Consider the following 13,884-nt stretch of genomic DNA (forward strand, 5'->3'; position numbering starts at 1 on the left):
TGAAATAGGATCAACAAACAACAAATAAATAAAGGTGGGAGTTAGATGGAGTTAGCTTTAAGTCAAAGGAGCTTTTCAGAACATAAAACTTATGCCGAACTTTTATTGTTTCCAGAGGAAGGACCGTGCCAGCTGTTCCTTCCAAGAGTGGCATCTGCTTTTCCAAGTGGCGGAGGATTTTGATGCCTTTCGCAGTCAACCTAGCGATGTTTACGAAGGTTGAGCCGTAAAACACAACATCCCTCCCAGGGGGGAGGGAAAAAAAAAAGATTTTGGACAGAGAAAAAAATCATCCTGATTTTATTCTCGCTGCCGCCAGCCAACGTCGTCCCCGCAGGCCATCCGACTCACAATTTTGATGATGCCCTGATTAAAAAAATAATGGGCTGCCAATAAAGAGGCAGCTTTGGGAGAAATGAACAGCTCTCGGCACTGAATGGCTCAATTACGGGTGTCGGTCGGAGGCTGGCTTTCGGGTGGGAGGTCTGCGGAGGGAGGGGGAAAGAGAGCCCCCCCACCCACCCACCCGTAACAATGTTGGGAGCACAGTGTTACAGGACTCCAAACAAATTGATGGGAACAATATAAATACGCAGGGGATGCAGCCAGGAGTCAGATACAAAGAGCCAGAAGACAAGACAGCAAGTGTGCCCATTTGCCAACCTTCCTAAGATGCCTGCCGGGATCCTTTCCGTGTTTCTCTTCGGCCTTCTCACCTTGTCTTCAGCCTGCTACATCCAGAACTGCCCCCGAGGAGGAAAGAGGTCCATACCTGATGCAGAAGTCCGACAGGTAAGGCAAAACTTCCCATTTACCCTTCCAGCCTTCTCCCTTAAGGAAGAATTCCATAGTCTTCTCTTCCTTCTCATTGTCCTTTCCTTGTCTGTAGGTTACCAAACCTTTAATTTCCATCAGGGTGGTAGCTCCATCACCTGTGGCCTGAATGATAAACCCCACCCCCACCTTATGCAAAGGTGATAGAGCAATAATAGACTTGGAAGGGACCTCAAGAGGTCTTCTAGTCCAGCCCACTGCTCAAACAGGGGGATCCTGTACGATTCCAGAGAAACGGCTGTTCAACCAGGCACGCCTTCAAACCTATAGAAGACCTAAATTGTATCATTTAATCCCAAAGGGGTTTTTCCAAAAAAAGGGAAGTGGACTTTCTTGTTTTTGTTGTTGTTGTTTTTTTTCTTTGAAAGCGTTTGGCTTCTCATCCAGGAAGCTTCTTCTTCAGTTCTGCAACTGCCTTTTGTGGTTTTGCCAAGAAAGAACGGAGGTGAAGAAGCTTCTTGGTTGAGAATAACAGAGTCGGAAGGGACAAGCAGAAGGCGCAGAATCTCACAGGGCTGGAAGGGATCTCCAAAGTCTTCTAGTCCAACCCACAGGAGACCTTATATAGAATAGAATAACAGAGTTGGAAGGGACCTGGGAGGTCTTCTAGTCCAACCCCCTGCTTAGACAGGAAACCCTACACCACTTCAGACAAATGGTTATCCAACATCTTCTTAAAAATTTCCAGTGTTGGAGCATTCACAACTTCTAGGAGCCTGGATAGCTCAACAGACTAAAAGCCTGTTATTAACATTCAGCTGCCTGCAATTACTGCAGGTTCGAATCTTACCAGGCTCAAGGTTGACTCAGCCTTCCATCCTTTCTAAGGTAGGTGAAATGAGGACCCAGTTTGTGGGGGCAATAAGCTGACTTTGTATAAATATACAAAAGGATGAAGGCTATTGCTTAACGCATTGTAAGCAGCCCTGAGTCTCCGGAGAAGGGCGGCATATAAATCTAATTAAAAAAAAAAGTTGTCCCACTGATTAATTAATAATAATAATAATAATTTTATTTCTATACCGCCCTTCTCCCGAAGGACTCAGGGCGGTGTACAGCCTATTTAAAAACACAAGACAAAACAACGATTAAAATTTAAAATGATTAAATAGATTTGGCTCAATTAAAACCCCAGAAATTTAAAATACCCCAATTTAAAATTATTATGTTGATAGATATCTAACTAATATCAATTCAGATACAAATAAAAAATTGAAATGAGAATAATTAGAAAACTGGGGCTGCTCGAATACCCCTTTAGATTGAACTGAAAAGGGAAACAACAGGAGAGAGGGGAAGGAGTAGAGAGAGAGGAAAGGAGAAGAGAGGAGAGGAGAAAGAAGAAAGGGAAAAGGAAGAAAAGGGAGGGGATAGAGGAGCAGAGGAGAAGGTTAGAAGGGGGGAAGATGAGAGGAATGGGGGAAGAGAAGGGGAAGTAGGAAAGAGAAGGAGAGGAAGAACGAAGGAAGTAGGAGGAGAAACAGGAAGGAAGAGAAGGGGAGGAGAAGAAGAAAGGTTGGAGTAAAGGTAAAGGGTAAAAGAGCAGCCTGAAAAAGTAAAAATGAAAAATGAAAGTTAAAAGAAAAGATGAATGAAAAATGATGGAAATGACTGTACATGTAAATGTGTTTATGAGAAATAAAAATAAAAACTTTAAATTAAAAAAAATAATATCATTTCAGACAAAGGGTTGTCCAAGAAGGGAAGGGTTTTCAAGAAAAAAAAACTAAGAAAATCCAATTGGTATTTGAAAAGTACCTTTGGGCCAACCATGAACCTGGATGGTTGAGAGTCTCCATATATTTGTAAAGATGAGGAAGGATCTGGAGGCTATGTCATTTGACGAACGGTTGAGGGAACTAGGTAAGTCTAGCCTACGGAAGAGAAGAATTAGGGGTGGGAACGACATGAAAACTATCTTCCAGTACTTGAGGAGCTGTCACGAAGAAGAGGGGATTGTTCTGTCCCCAACCACATGCACACACACCAACAGACGTTCAAGAGTTAAAGACCAAACCAGCCGGCAAAATCCTCTTCCTTATGATAACGGAACTTGACAACAACCTAGTGGCTGCCTGCCAAGAGTTTATTATTTATGAAGAGGAGAGATAACTTCTCCCCACTTCTGGTACATCAAAAGAAACAGCTGAATAATTACGGAGTCAATCAAGTCCAGAGATAATCCAGCAAAGTCTATAACAAAAGTCCGGCAATGCAGAATGGCGTGGAAGCTTTCAGCTTTGTTTGTCACAAGGTTTGACTGGCCATCACGCTCCCTTTTATATCCTGTGGGGTGTGGTCCAGTGACTCAGCCTAATCTCGGGCACGCCTTTTCTTCTGTTGCGCGCGCTTATCTCTGCGACGCTGGCGTGGATCCAGCCAAGACTCATTACCCTCATCACTGTCCACCTGTGGCTGCGTGGACGTGCTTGGCCCCGGCCCTATCTCTTGCCCTTCGGCGGACACCAAAGGCATTGCCAGAGAGGAGGGTCCTGGAGAGGGAGGCCTTGCCAACTCCTCTCCTTCACTCTCGGAGTCCTCTCCTGCCGATGACACAGGTTCAGATAACGGAGCCACAACAGGGATGGACTTGTTCTCCAAAGAACCAGAGGGGAGGGCAAGAAGCAATGGGTGGAAGCTTGCGAAGGGGAGATCCAACCTGGAACTGAGGAGGAATTTTCTGACAGTGAGAACAAAATCAGGGAAATGGTTTGCTGGGTGCTCCACCTCTGGAGGTTCTCAAGAAGGGATTGGACAAGCCATTTGACTGGGAGGGTGTAAGGTCTGTTACCTTTAGCCAGAGGGTTGGACTAGAAGACCTCGGAGATCCCTCCCAATCCTAGGAGATTCTGTGCCTTCAGCTTATTAAATCTCAGAGCATTTGCAGAATGACAAGATTATTGTGAGCACAGGAAAAGAGAGGGTGGGGGGGAACCAAAGACTCCTGTAAATGGATTTGCAGATTGTCAGATTATTTTGTTCAGTGAAAGGGGTCAGGAATACTAAATCAAGCTATAAGAGTTAGCTGAAGTAAGAAAAGAGAGCTTAGAAGTCAAATCATTCATGGACAAATCCATGGGGTAGTTGTTTTTTTCTTTTTTTCCTAATTGTACCGTAATGGTTTACCGTTGCTTTGTTCTGGGATGCTTTGTTTTGGATTATCCAATCTAGCCCTGGGATTTCCTTGTGGTCTCCCATCCAAGCTTTAAATCTCTTTTGAATTGAACTCGGTTCCTGGGGATTACTTGTTGGCAACAATGTGGAAACCATGCTGTTTCCTTCTAGGATTTTTTAAAAAAACTTTTCCCATGCTACGTGATGGCCCTGGGATTTCCTTGTGGCCTCTCATCCAAGTCTTAACCAGGTTCAACCTTGTTCAGCTTTTAGAGACCAGGTTAATTCCATTTGGGGGAGGGGAGCATCTGGATTAGCAATGGTAAAATAACACCCCAGGTTAACTAGCATGATCCAATCAGCAGGCTAGACTTACAACTGTTTCCAGGCAGAAAGAGAGTGGCTGGCTCAGTTTTCATGTATAAGGTGGGGCTAGAACTCAGTTTCCTGGTGATCAGTCCGAAGTCACCCAGTGGGTTTTCATAGCTAAGGCAAAACCTTCGAAGGATGCTTTGCTCTCCCAATAACCTGCAATTTTTTTCATTTTACTACCTTTGCTTACTCTGCGGTGTGCCTCTATGGCAGACTTACTCCTGGGTGTAAGTGTGTGCCTAGCATTTGAGAGTCACAAACAGCTTTCGAAAGAGTCTTGAAAAATTGCACAGGAGATGGGTCGTCTGAGCTGGCCCATTTAGCGAACCTCCAGGTTGAGCTGCAGTCTACCTTAATGTTTTGGGATTTTGCAATAGGGAGGAGCTACGACAGTTTAGCATGAACCTATTTATTTATTTATTTATTGGTTCGATTTATATTCCGCCCTTCTACGGAGACTCAGGGCGGCTTACAATGTGTTAAGCAATAGCCTTCATATTTTTGTATATACCTGCTTAGTAGGGCTTTTGCCCCCCCCCCCAAGCGGTGTTCTTTTTTTATACAAAGTCAGCTTATTGCCCCCACAATCCGGGTCCTCATTTTACCTACCTCAAAAGGATGGAAGGCTGAGTCAACCTTGAGCCTGGTGAGATTCGAACTTGCAGTAATTGCAGGCAGCTGGTGCCTGCAATTTAACAGCACTTAGTCAGCTGCGCCACCAAAGGCTCTTTGCCTCCAGATAAAGTTTTTTTTTTCCCCCGGTGAGACCGGTCTATCAGGGCAACCTGATCTACCCAAATACGGGACGAAAGCTGAACCAAATACTGGTTCAGCTTTCGCCTTTCGGCCCCAATCCAGGAGCCTTCGCAACAAACAATTTTTGTGCTGAATTTATATTTACTGACAAAGAACTAAAGGGAGACTAGCATAGATCCATTTCAAGCTATTTAGCTCTCGTCAGCTAGCCATATTCGAACCTCCGCTACTTGGCTCAGTGACTAAGACGCTGAGTTTGTCGATCGAAAGGTCGGCAGTTCAGCGGTTCGAATCCCTGGTGCCACATAACGGGGTGAGCTCCCGTGACTTGTCCCAGCTTCTGCCAACCTAGCAGTTCAAAAGCAGGTAAAAAATGCAAGTAGAAAAACAGGGACCATCCTTGGTGGGAAGGTAACAGCGCTCCGTGTGCCTTTGGCATTGAGTCATGCCGGCCACATGACCACGGAGACGTCTTCGGACAGCACTGGCTCTTCGGCTTTGAAACAGAGATGAGCACCGCCCCCTAGAGACTGGAACGACTAGCACATATGTGCGAGGGGAACCTTTACCTTTACCTTAGTATAGATCCATTTCAAGCTATTTAGCTCTCGTCAGCTAGCCATATTCGAACCCATGCTACTTACATGTTAGGTAAATGTATTAACCTCTAAGCCACGGGCTCTCCTCACTTTGTCAGCCTTACCAGGGGGGAGATTAAGTGTTTTTTTTTTCTCAGTGATACCTCCAGATGTTAATCGTCTCCTTTTCATTTCTCTTTTAGTGTATCCCCTGCGGCCCTGGCAACAGAGGGAACTGCTTCGGGCCCAACATTTGTTGCGGAGAAGAGATGGGCTGCTATTTTGGGACTTCGGAGACTCTGCGTTGCCTGGAAGAGAATTTTCTCCCTTCTCCCTGCGAGGCTGGTGGGAAACCCTGCGGTGCAGGCGGGCGATGCGCGGCCCCTGGCATTTGCTGCAATGATGGTATTTACAGGAAGGGGGAACCAGAGGCGGGGAAGGGAAAATGGAGAGAAAAAGAAAGATCAGACGCGATGTAAAAAATTTAATCGCATTCATCCTCAACCAAATGTTATGCTGATCACGGCTGTGAATTATTATTTTTTTTCTGAAGACCTAAAGCAGTGATGGCAAACCTTTTTAGGACCGAGTGCCCAAACCGGAATGTGCGTGCAAGTGCGTGCATGTGCGTGCATGTACATGCACTGGAGCACCGGAAACCTGAAAACTAGCTGACCAGCACACGCATAGCTGTTTTTGGGCATTTTCAGATCGGCTTCTGGACTGTTTTCGGCCAATTTTAGGGCCAAAAACAGCCTGAAAATGGCCCAAAAAACGACCTGAAAATGGCTCAAAAAACAGCCTGAAAATGCCCCAAAATCGGCCTGAAAATGGCTCAAAAAACAGCCTGAAAATGGCTCAAAAAACAGCCTGAAAATGCCCCAAAATCGGCCTGAAAATGGCTCAAAAAACAGCCTGAAAATGGCTCAAAAAACAGCCTGAAAATGGCTCAATCAATGGGATTTCACCACTGCCCTATTCCATTCCAGACAAATGGTTGTCCGATCTCTTCTTAAAAACCTCCAGTGATGAAGCACCCACAACTTCTGGTGGCAAGTCGTTCCACTGGTTAATTGTCCTCACTGTTAGGGAATTTCTCCTTAAATTCCAGGTTGCTTCTCTCCTTGATGAGTTTCCATCCATTGCTTCTTATCCTGCCTTCGGGTGCTTTGTAGAATAAGTTGACCCCCTTTTCTCCATGGGTTGGGCACCATCCTAACTCCACCCTGAGTGAGTTGCTGCTACAACTCCACAAACGACAGCTAGTTGGCCGTCTTCCTTACCTGTCTGGGACTGACCCACGAGGCATCGCGGTCAGTGCCAAAACTCAACGGGTTCTTCTCCTTTGCATCTTTTTACAGAGAGTTGCGTTTCCGATGCTGCCTGTGGAAATGAGAATGGCGAGAGAGGACGGACATCTCCGGAAAGGAATTTGACCGGGCTGGACGGCTCAACCGGAGATCTCCTTCTGCGACTGATGCACCTGGCGAACAAGCAACAACAAGGAAAACCACAAAATTATTAAAGTGTCGGAGAGCCGGCGTTCCGTGGGCGTCATGGCCTTAGAACCCAAAGCAGTCCTGAGTGATTCAAAGCCTATAACCGTTTAAGAATAAAATGTAAATACTCTACCCTCAAAACCGGTTCTAAATTAATAAAAGTCTTCTTGCATTGTGTGACAAATCTAAGCGTTGTTTTGTTTAAGCGTTGTTTAAGAGAAGCTGCTGGCGATGTGAAGCTTTATCACAAAACCCGTGAATGCCACAAAACTGCTAACCTTTCTCTAAAGTAAGGAAAGGAAATTCTTTTGTAGATATACGGGTAGTCCCAGTGGTGAAATCCAATTTTTGTTTACTACTGATTCTGTGGGTGTGGCTCGGTGGGCGTGGCAGGGGAGGGATACTGCAAAATCTCCATTCCCTCCCCACTCTTGGGGGAAGGATACTGCAAAATCTCCATTCCCACCCCACTCCTGGGGGGAGGATATTGCAAAATCCCCATTGCAAAATCTCCCACCCCACTCCTGGGGGAAGAATATTGCAAAATCTCCATTCCCACCCCACTCCTGGGGGAAGGATATTGCAAAATCTCCATTCCCACCCCGCTCCTGGGAGAAGGATATTGCAAAATCTCCATTCTCACCCAACTCCTGGGGAAAGAACACTGCAAAATCCCCATTCCCTCCCCACTCTGGGGCCAGCCAGAGGTGGCATTTGCCGGTTCTCCGAACTGCTCAAAATGTCCGATACTGGTTCTCCAAAACCTGTCAGAACCTGCTGGATTTCACCCCTGGGTAGTCCTCATCTTACAACCGATCACTAAGTGACCATTCAAATTTATGACAGATACTTGTGATTTCACTGAACTAGGGCTGCATAAAAATCTTGGTTTACGTAGGAAGAACCTGGCTAAAGAGAAATACACATAAAGGCCTACGAAAAGAAAAGGAAACAAATACTGTACCTTTACAGGGAGGATACATGGGATGAGGGTGTGGCTAACTGATGTGGACTTATAAGTCCAAAATAGATCTATCTTAGTCTCCTTAGTCTCCCAATGGGCAGCAGAGTGTTTGCTGGCTGCCAGGAAGAAAAGAAAAGCCTAGAAACTTGTGGATTGTGATTTCACTGAACTAGGGCTGCATAAAAATCTTGGTTTACGTAGGAAGAACCTGGCTAAAGAGAAATACACATAAAGGCCTACGAAAAGGAAAGAAAACAAATACTGTACCTTTACAGGGAGGATACATGGGATGAGGGTGTGGCTAACTGATGAGGACTAATAGTCTGAAATAGATCTATCTTAGTCTCCTTAGTCTCCCAATGGGCAGCAGAGTGTTTGCTGGCTGCCAGGGGAAAAAAAGGCTAGAAACTAGTGGATTGGGATTTCACTGAACATCCAGATTACCCACAGGGAAAACTACCACATTGTAAACTGCTCAAAAACATAACAGATCAGAAGACTGGTCCTACCTTGGAAAGCTTTCGTGGGTCTTATTGAAGTGGATTTGGGTAACTATTAGTGATGGGCTGACTGCCAGGAGGGCCAGAGACATCAGGAACCCCCTACAAATCACCTTCTTTTAATGACCCCATAATGCCTTGCAGGGTGGAGTCTGGGCAACTGAATGGAGCTAGCGGAGTGTTTACTGGCCGGATGCCCTTCCTGTCGCCGATGCGGAGTTTTGTTCAGCAGATATATTCTCATCGTGCCCAGAAAGAGAGAAATATCTGCCTCTACCTAGGCTCGAACTCACAGCCTCCTGATTGTGAGGCGAGAGTTCCCCCTCTAGGCCACCGCACCACTCTGGAACCCCCTACAAAGATGGGCCAAAATAACAACGTTCGTGCTATTTTGTAAATTACAAAAGAGGCTTAATAAGCTAAAAGTGGACAAGGTTGACAAAAACTGATTTAACATTTGGTTTAAACCGGATTAAAGTGAAATTTATTATCCATCCCTCGTTTTGACTAGACCCCAAAGCAACTTACACAATACATAAAGACCAGGGGTGAAATCCAGCAGGTTCTGACAGGTTCTGGAGAACCGGTAGCGGAAATTTTGAGTAGTTGAGGAGAACCGGCAAATACCACTTCTGGCTGGCCCCAGGAGTGGGGAGGGAATGGGGATTTTGCAGTATCCTTCCCCTGGAGTGGGGTGGGAATGGAGATTTTACAGTATCCTTTCCCTGCAACCCCATCAAGCCACGCCCACCAAACCACGCCCACAGAACCAGTAGTAAAAGATTTTGAAACCCACCATTGAAATAGATGATAGATAGATAGATAGATAGATAGATAGATAGATAGATAGATAGATAGATAGATAGATAGATGATAGACAGATCAATAGATAAAAGAGATGATAGCTAGATATAAATAGATCAGGGGTGAAATCCAGCAGGTTCTGACAGGTTCTGGAGAACCGGTAGCGGAAATTTTGAGTAGTTGAATAGAACTGGCAAATACCACCTCTGATTGGCCCCAGGAGTGGGGAGGGAATGGGGATTTTGCAGTATCCTTCCCCTGGAGTGGGGAGGGAATGGGGATTTTGCAGTATCCGTCCCCTGGAGTGGGGAGGGAATGGGGATTTTGCAATATCCTTCCCCTGGAGTGGGGAGGGAATGGAGATTTTGCAATATCCTTCCCCTGCCACGCCTACCAAGCCATGCCCACAAAACCGGTAGTAAAAAAAATTGAATTCCACCACTGATAAAGACCACAAAACAGAAATGGCATTTATACCTTCAGAAATTATATCTTTCTTAGGTATTCTCCAAACTGGAAATAAAAACACAGTATCCGGCCAAAAAAACCTCCTGGAGAATCGTCCTTTCCCGTCTGCAAAGCTGGTGAGGAAAATCTTCGATTCGGCTCACGTTTGCAGCAATTTCCATTTCTTCTGAGCACCTTCAAAACTCAGCTCAAGGACACCGAACGTGGGGGAATCAGTTCCAAAACCAAACTCTGCTGTATAAAAATAGGGGGGCAGGGGGGAATAAAAAATAGAAATTCTGAATAAACTTCCTCGCCCCAACAAGCCCAGTTAAATAAGCTCTTTTGCCCTCCGGAAAACATTGCAAGACCTGATGAAGTTAAAAGAAAAAGATAGAATTATAAACCAGGAGAAAACCAGGCTTACCCAACTGCTCCGTTGAATGATGCTCTTTGGCTGAAGAATGGATGCAGGTTGGATGGAAGCGGCTTTTATATGCTCTAAGGGAGGAGGCGGGGCCAAGGGGAAAGGCGGAGCCAAGAGGTGGGTGGAGCTTGAAGCTGCTCTGTTCCAACCCATCAAAATGCTGACGGGCAAATTGCATGCATTCGCGCACAAGCAGCTCTCGTGCGTTCATTGACACAGGCAGCCAGAGGGGATGTGTTGCTTGCAGAAGCTTGTTCCAAAGGTGCTTTTTCAAAAGGCAGTTGGACTTGCTGCTGTGGCCTAGAGGTGGAGCTCTTGTGAGTTCGATCCTAGGTAGAGGCAGATGTAGGGTCTCTTGCTTGGGCAGGGGGTTGGACTAGATGACCTGCAAGCAAGGTCCCTTCCAACTCTGTTCAGATGTTTTGCTTCTCATCCAAGAAGCTTCTTCAGTTCTGACTAAATGGTGGAGGATGGAAGGATTTATATTCCTTGCAGTCATCTGGTCGTTAGTACTCTCTTTGGGAGTCGTTGAGGCCCCTGGGAGGTTTATCTGCGCCCTCAAGGTCACCTCAATAGTGCAAATAGGTGAACAATTTGGTTATCACCTTTAAAGCGCTCCATGGCTTAGGACCTGGTTATCTACGGGACCGCCCACTACCACCAATAGCCTCCCACCGGCCAGTACGCTCCCATAGAGAGGGGCTCCTCCGGGTGCCATCAGCCAAACAATGTCGACTGGCGGCCCCCAGGGGGAGAGCCTTCTCTGTGGGGGCACCTACTATCTGGAACGAGCTCCCCCCAGAGATATGGAGGATCCCGGATCTGCGCACCTTCCGTCGCGCGCTTAAGACTTTTTTATTTCATCAAGCTGGCCTGGCCTAAATCTTCTCCCCTTTTTAAATCTAAATTTTAATTTGTTTTTAAATTATGGGGTCTTTTAAATTTGTCTCAGCCAAATTATTTAATCCATTTTTATTCTATTTTAAAATTTTGCATTTATGTGTTTTATTCTGTGGCTGTTCACCACCCTGAATCCTTCGGGAGTAGGGCGGTATAGAAATCCAATAAAATAAATAAATAATAAAAATAACAAAGTTCTCCCTGCAGTCCCGTATAATATAATACATATATATATTATTTAAAATATATTAGGACCACCCTGCTAATCCTTCTTGAAATCCAGAGCTGAGCTGCAAAATATTCTTTGACCTTGCAATTAGAAACCTGTAAAGTAAAGGTAAAGGTTCCCCTCGCACATACGTGCTAGTCATTCCCGACTCTAGGGGGTGGTGCTCATCTCCGTTTCAAAGCCGAAGAGCCAGCGCTGTCCGAAGACGTCTCCGTGGTCATGTGGCCGGCGTGACTAAATGCCAAAGGCGCACGGAGTTCGCTGTTTCCTTCCCACCAAAGCTGGTCCCTATTTTTCTACTTGCATTTTTTTACCTGCTTTCGAACTGCTAGGTTGGCAGAAGCTGGGACAAGGAACGGGAGCTCACCCCGTTACGCGGCACTGGGGATTCGAACCGCTGAACTGCCGACCTTTCGATCGACAAGCTCAGCGTCTTAGCCACTGAGCCACCGCGTCCCTTTTAGAAACCTGAGTCCTGCTTAAATACCTAATATGTAAGCCGGAGACAGGAAGTGCCAAAGGTAACTTTCCAGACAATTAGTTGATCTGAAACGGGAGTGGACAGATTACTAATCCAAACCTGCAAATATTATGAAGTGTTTCCAGATCTTGTCTAGGGCTGAGGAGTTTGCACCCTGCCCTCCCCCCATGCCCAGCTGAGCTACAGGATTATCAGAGGCTGTTTTTTTTTAACTTTGAAAAGCATTTTTTCTACAACCTCTTCAGCCGAAGAGATTGTAGGAAAAAAAATGCTTTTAAAAGCCTCTGAAGATCCCAGCTGAGTTGCCTGATCGTCAGAGGCTTCTAAAAGCATTTTTCTCTGCAACCTCTTCGGCCGAAGAGGTTGTAGAAAAAATGCTTTTAAATGTAAGAAAAAAAAAAAGTTGGCCATGCCCACCCAGTCACATTTCCCTCTCCAGCAAGCCATGCCCACAGAACCGATAGTAACAAATTTTAGATTTCACCCCTGCTGAGATTATATAGGTTCTTCTCGACTAGAAGACCTCCAAAGTCCCTTCCAGCTCAATTCTAATTCTAATTCTAATTCTAATTCTAATTCTAATTCTAATTCTAATTCTAATTCTAATTCTAATTCTAATTCTAATTCTAATTCTAATAATTCTAATTCTAATTCTAATTCTAATTCTAATAATTCTAATTCTAATTCTAATTCTAATTCTAATTCTAATAATTCTAATTCTAATTCTAATTCTAATAATTCTAATTCTAATTCTAATTCTAATAATTCTAATAATGTCCATTCAAAGTAACAATGGCCCTGAAAAAAGGACCATGTGAATATTTTTCACACTTAACGCCCATATTGAGGACGGTATGCAGTGTCCCAGAATCACGTGATCCCCTCTTGCGACCTTCTGAGAAGCAAAGTCAGAAGCCCAATTCACTTAACAACCGTGGTACTAATTTAACAACTTCAGGGAGTCCCTCCAGCTACCAGCCCTGGACGACATCTTCGAATCTTGCTGTTTGAGGAAGTTGCACAGCATTCTCAGAGACTCTTCCCATCCTGCTTACAATCTTTTTGGACTGTTGCCTTCTTGGCAGAAGATACAGAACGATTAAAACTCGGACCACACGTCTTCTGAATAGTTTTTATCCCAGAGCTATAATTGCACTCAACAATGAACTAAAGGGCCACCATCAGTGAACTGTTGGACAGCATTATGTGGTCTGCTGTGTGGATGTTTGGGTGGTTTAGGGGTGGGGAATTGTGGTGGGTGGGAGTGTGTTTGGGGATTGTTATGTGTGTTGGACCTGGTCTTTGGGTGTTAAGTGAATTTCGTTGTATGGGTTTACTGTGTATACACGCACAATGACAATAAAGTTATTTATTTATTTATTTATTTAAACAACTGTGTCCAAAAAGGTCGTAAGATGGGGGCAAAACTCACTTAACGACTGTCTGGCTTAGCAACAGAAAATTTGAGCTGAATTATATACTTGAGGGTTACCTGTAACTGGTTTCCTCCATCGAGGACTCTTGAAAGTTACAAAGAAAAATATTCAGTTGCTCGTCCTCCCAATGACGTCCATGACTTCTGGAGTCTCGGTCCTAGCCTTCTCTTTCCCCCACTTTGGAGGCAAAACGCACAACTGCAAATTGTCCATATTTGACTGGCCTCACGCCTGCGACCTTGGCATATTAGATGAGACCTCTGGCATGGACAGCAATGACTTATGCTTTTTAAGAGACACGGACCACGCAGCCGGTGCCCTCCCTACGCAGACCTCTCAGCAGTATAAATGCCGGTAGCTACCAAGAAGAAATCCGGACGAGATTTTTGGGGGGCAATTCTATAAACTAGGCAACCGGCGGTGTTTGCCAAAATGTCTTACACCATGTTGACTGTCTGCTTATTTGACGGGCCTGGTGGCTCAGCAGACTGATAGCATTGTGATTAACACCAGCTGTCTGCAATTACTGTAAGTTCGAATCTC

The 13,884-nt window shown here is 45.1% G+C and overlaps 1 protein-coding gene across 1 annotated transcript; it reads left to right on the forward strand.

Moving 5' to 3' along the window:
* Positions 1–568: 568 nt before the first annotated feature.
* On the forward strand, positions 569–7,330 carry LOC132710581 (vasotocin-neurophysin VT-like). The gene is made up of 3 exons (XM_060687195.2): positions 569–792; positions 5,858–6,059; positions 7,016–7,330. Exons 1-3 carry the CDS (start codon positions 673–675, stop codon positions 7,177–7,179), a joined length of 486 nt encoding a protein of 161 aa, XP_060543178.2. The 5' UTR covers positions 569–672; the 3' UTR covers positions 7,180–7,330.
* Positions 7,331–13,884: the final 6,554 nt, after the last annotated feature.

Source organism: Pantherophis guttatus, chromosome 8 (assembly GCF_059756535.1).
Source record: "Pantherophis guttatus breed Tessera chromosome 8, ASM5975653v1, whole genome shotgun sequence".
In the NCBI taxonomy this organism is placed as follows: domain Eukaryota; kingdom Metazoa; phylum Chordata; class Lepidosauria; order Squamata; family Colubridae; genus Pantherophis; species Pantherophis guttatus.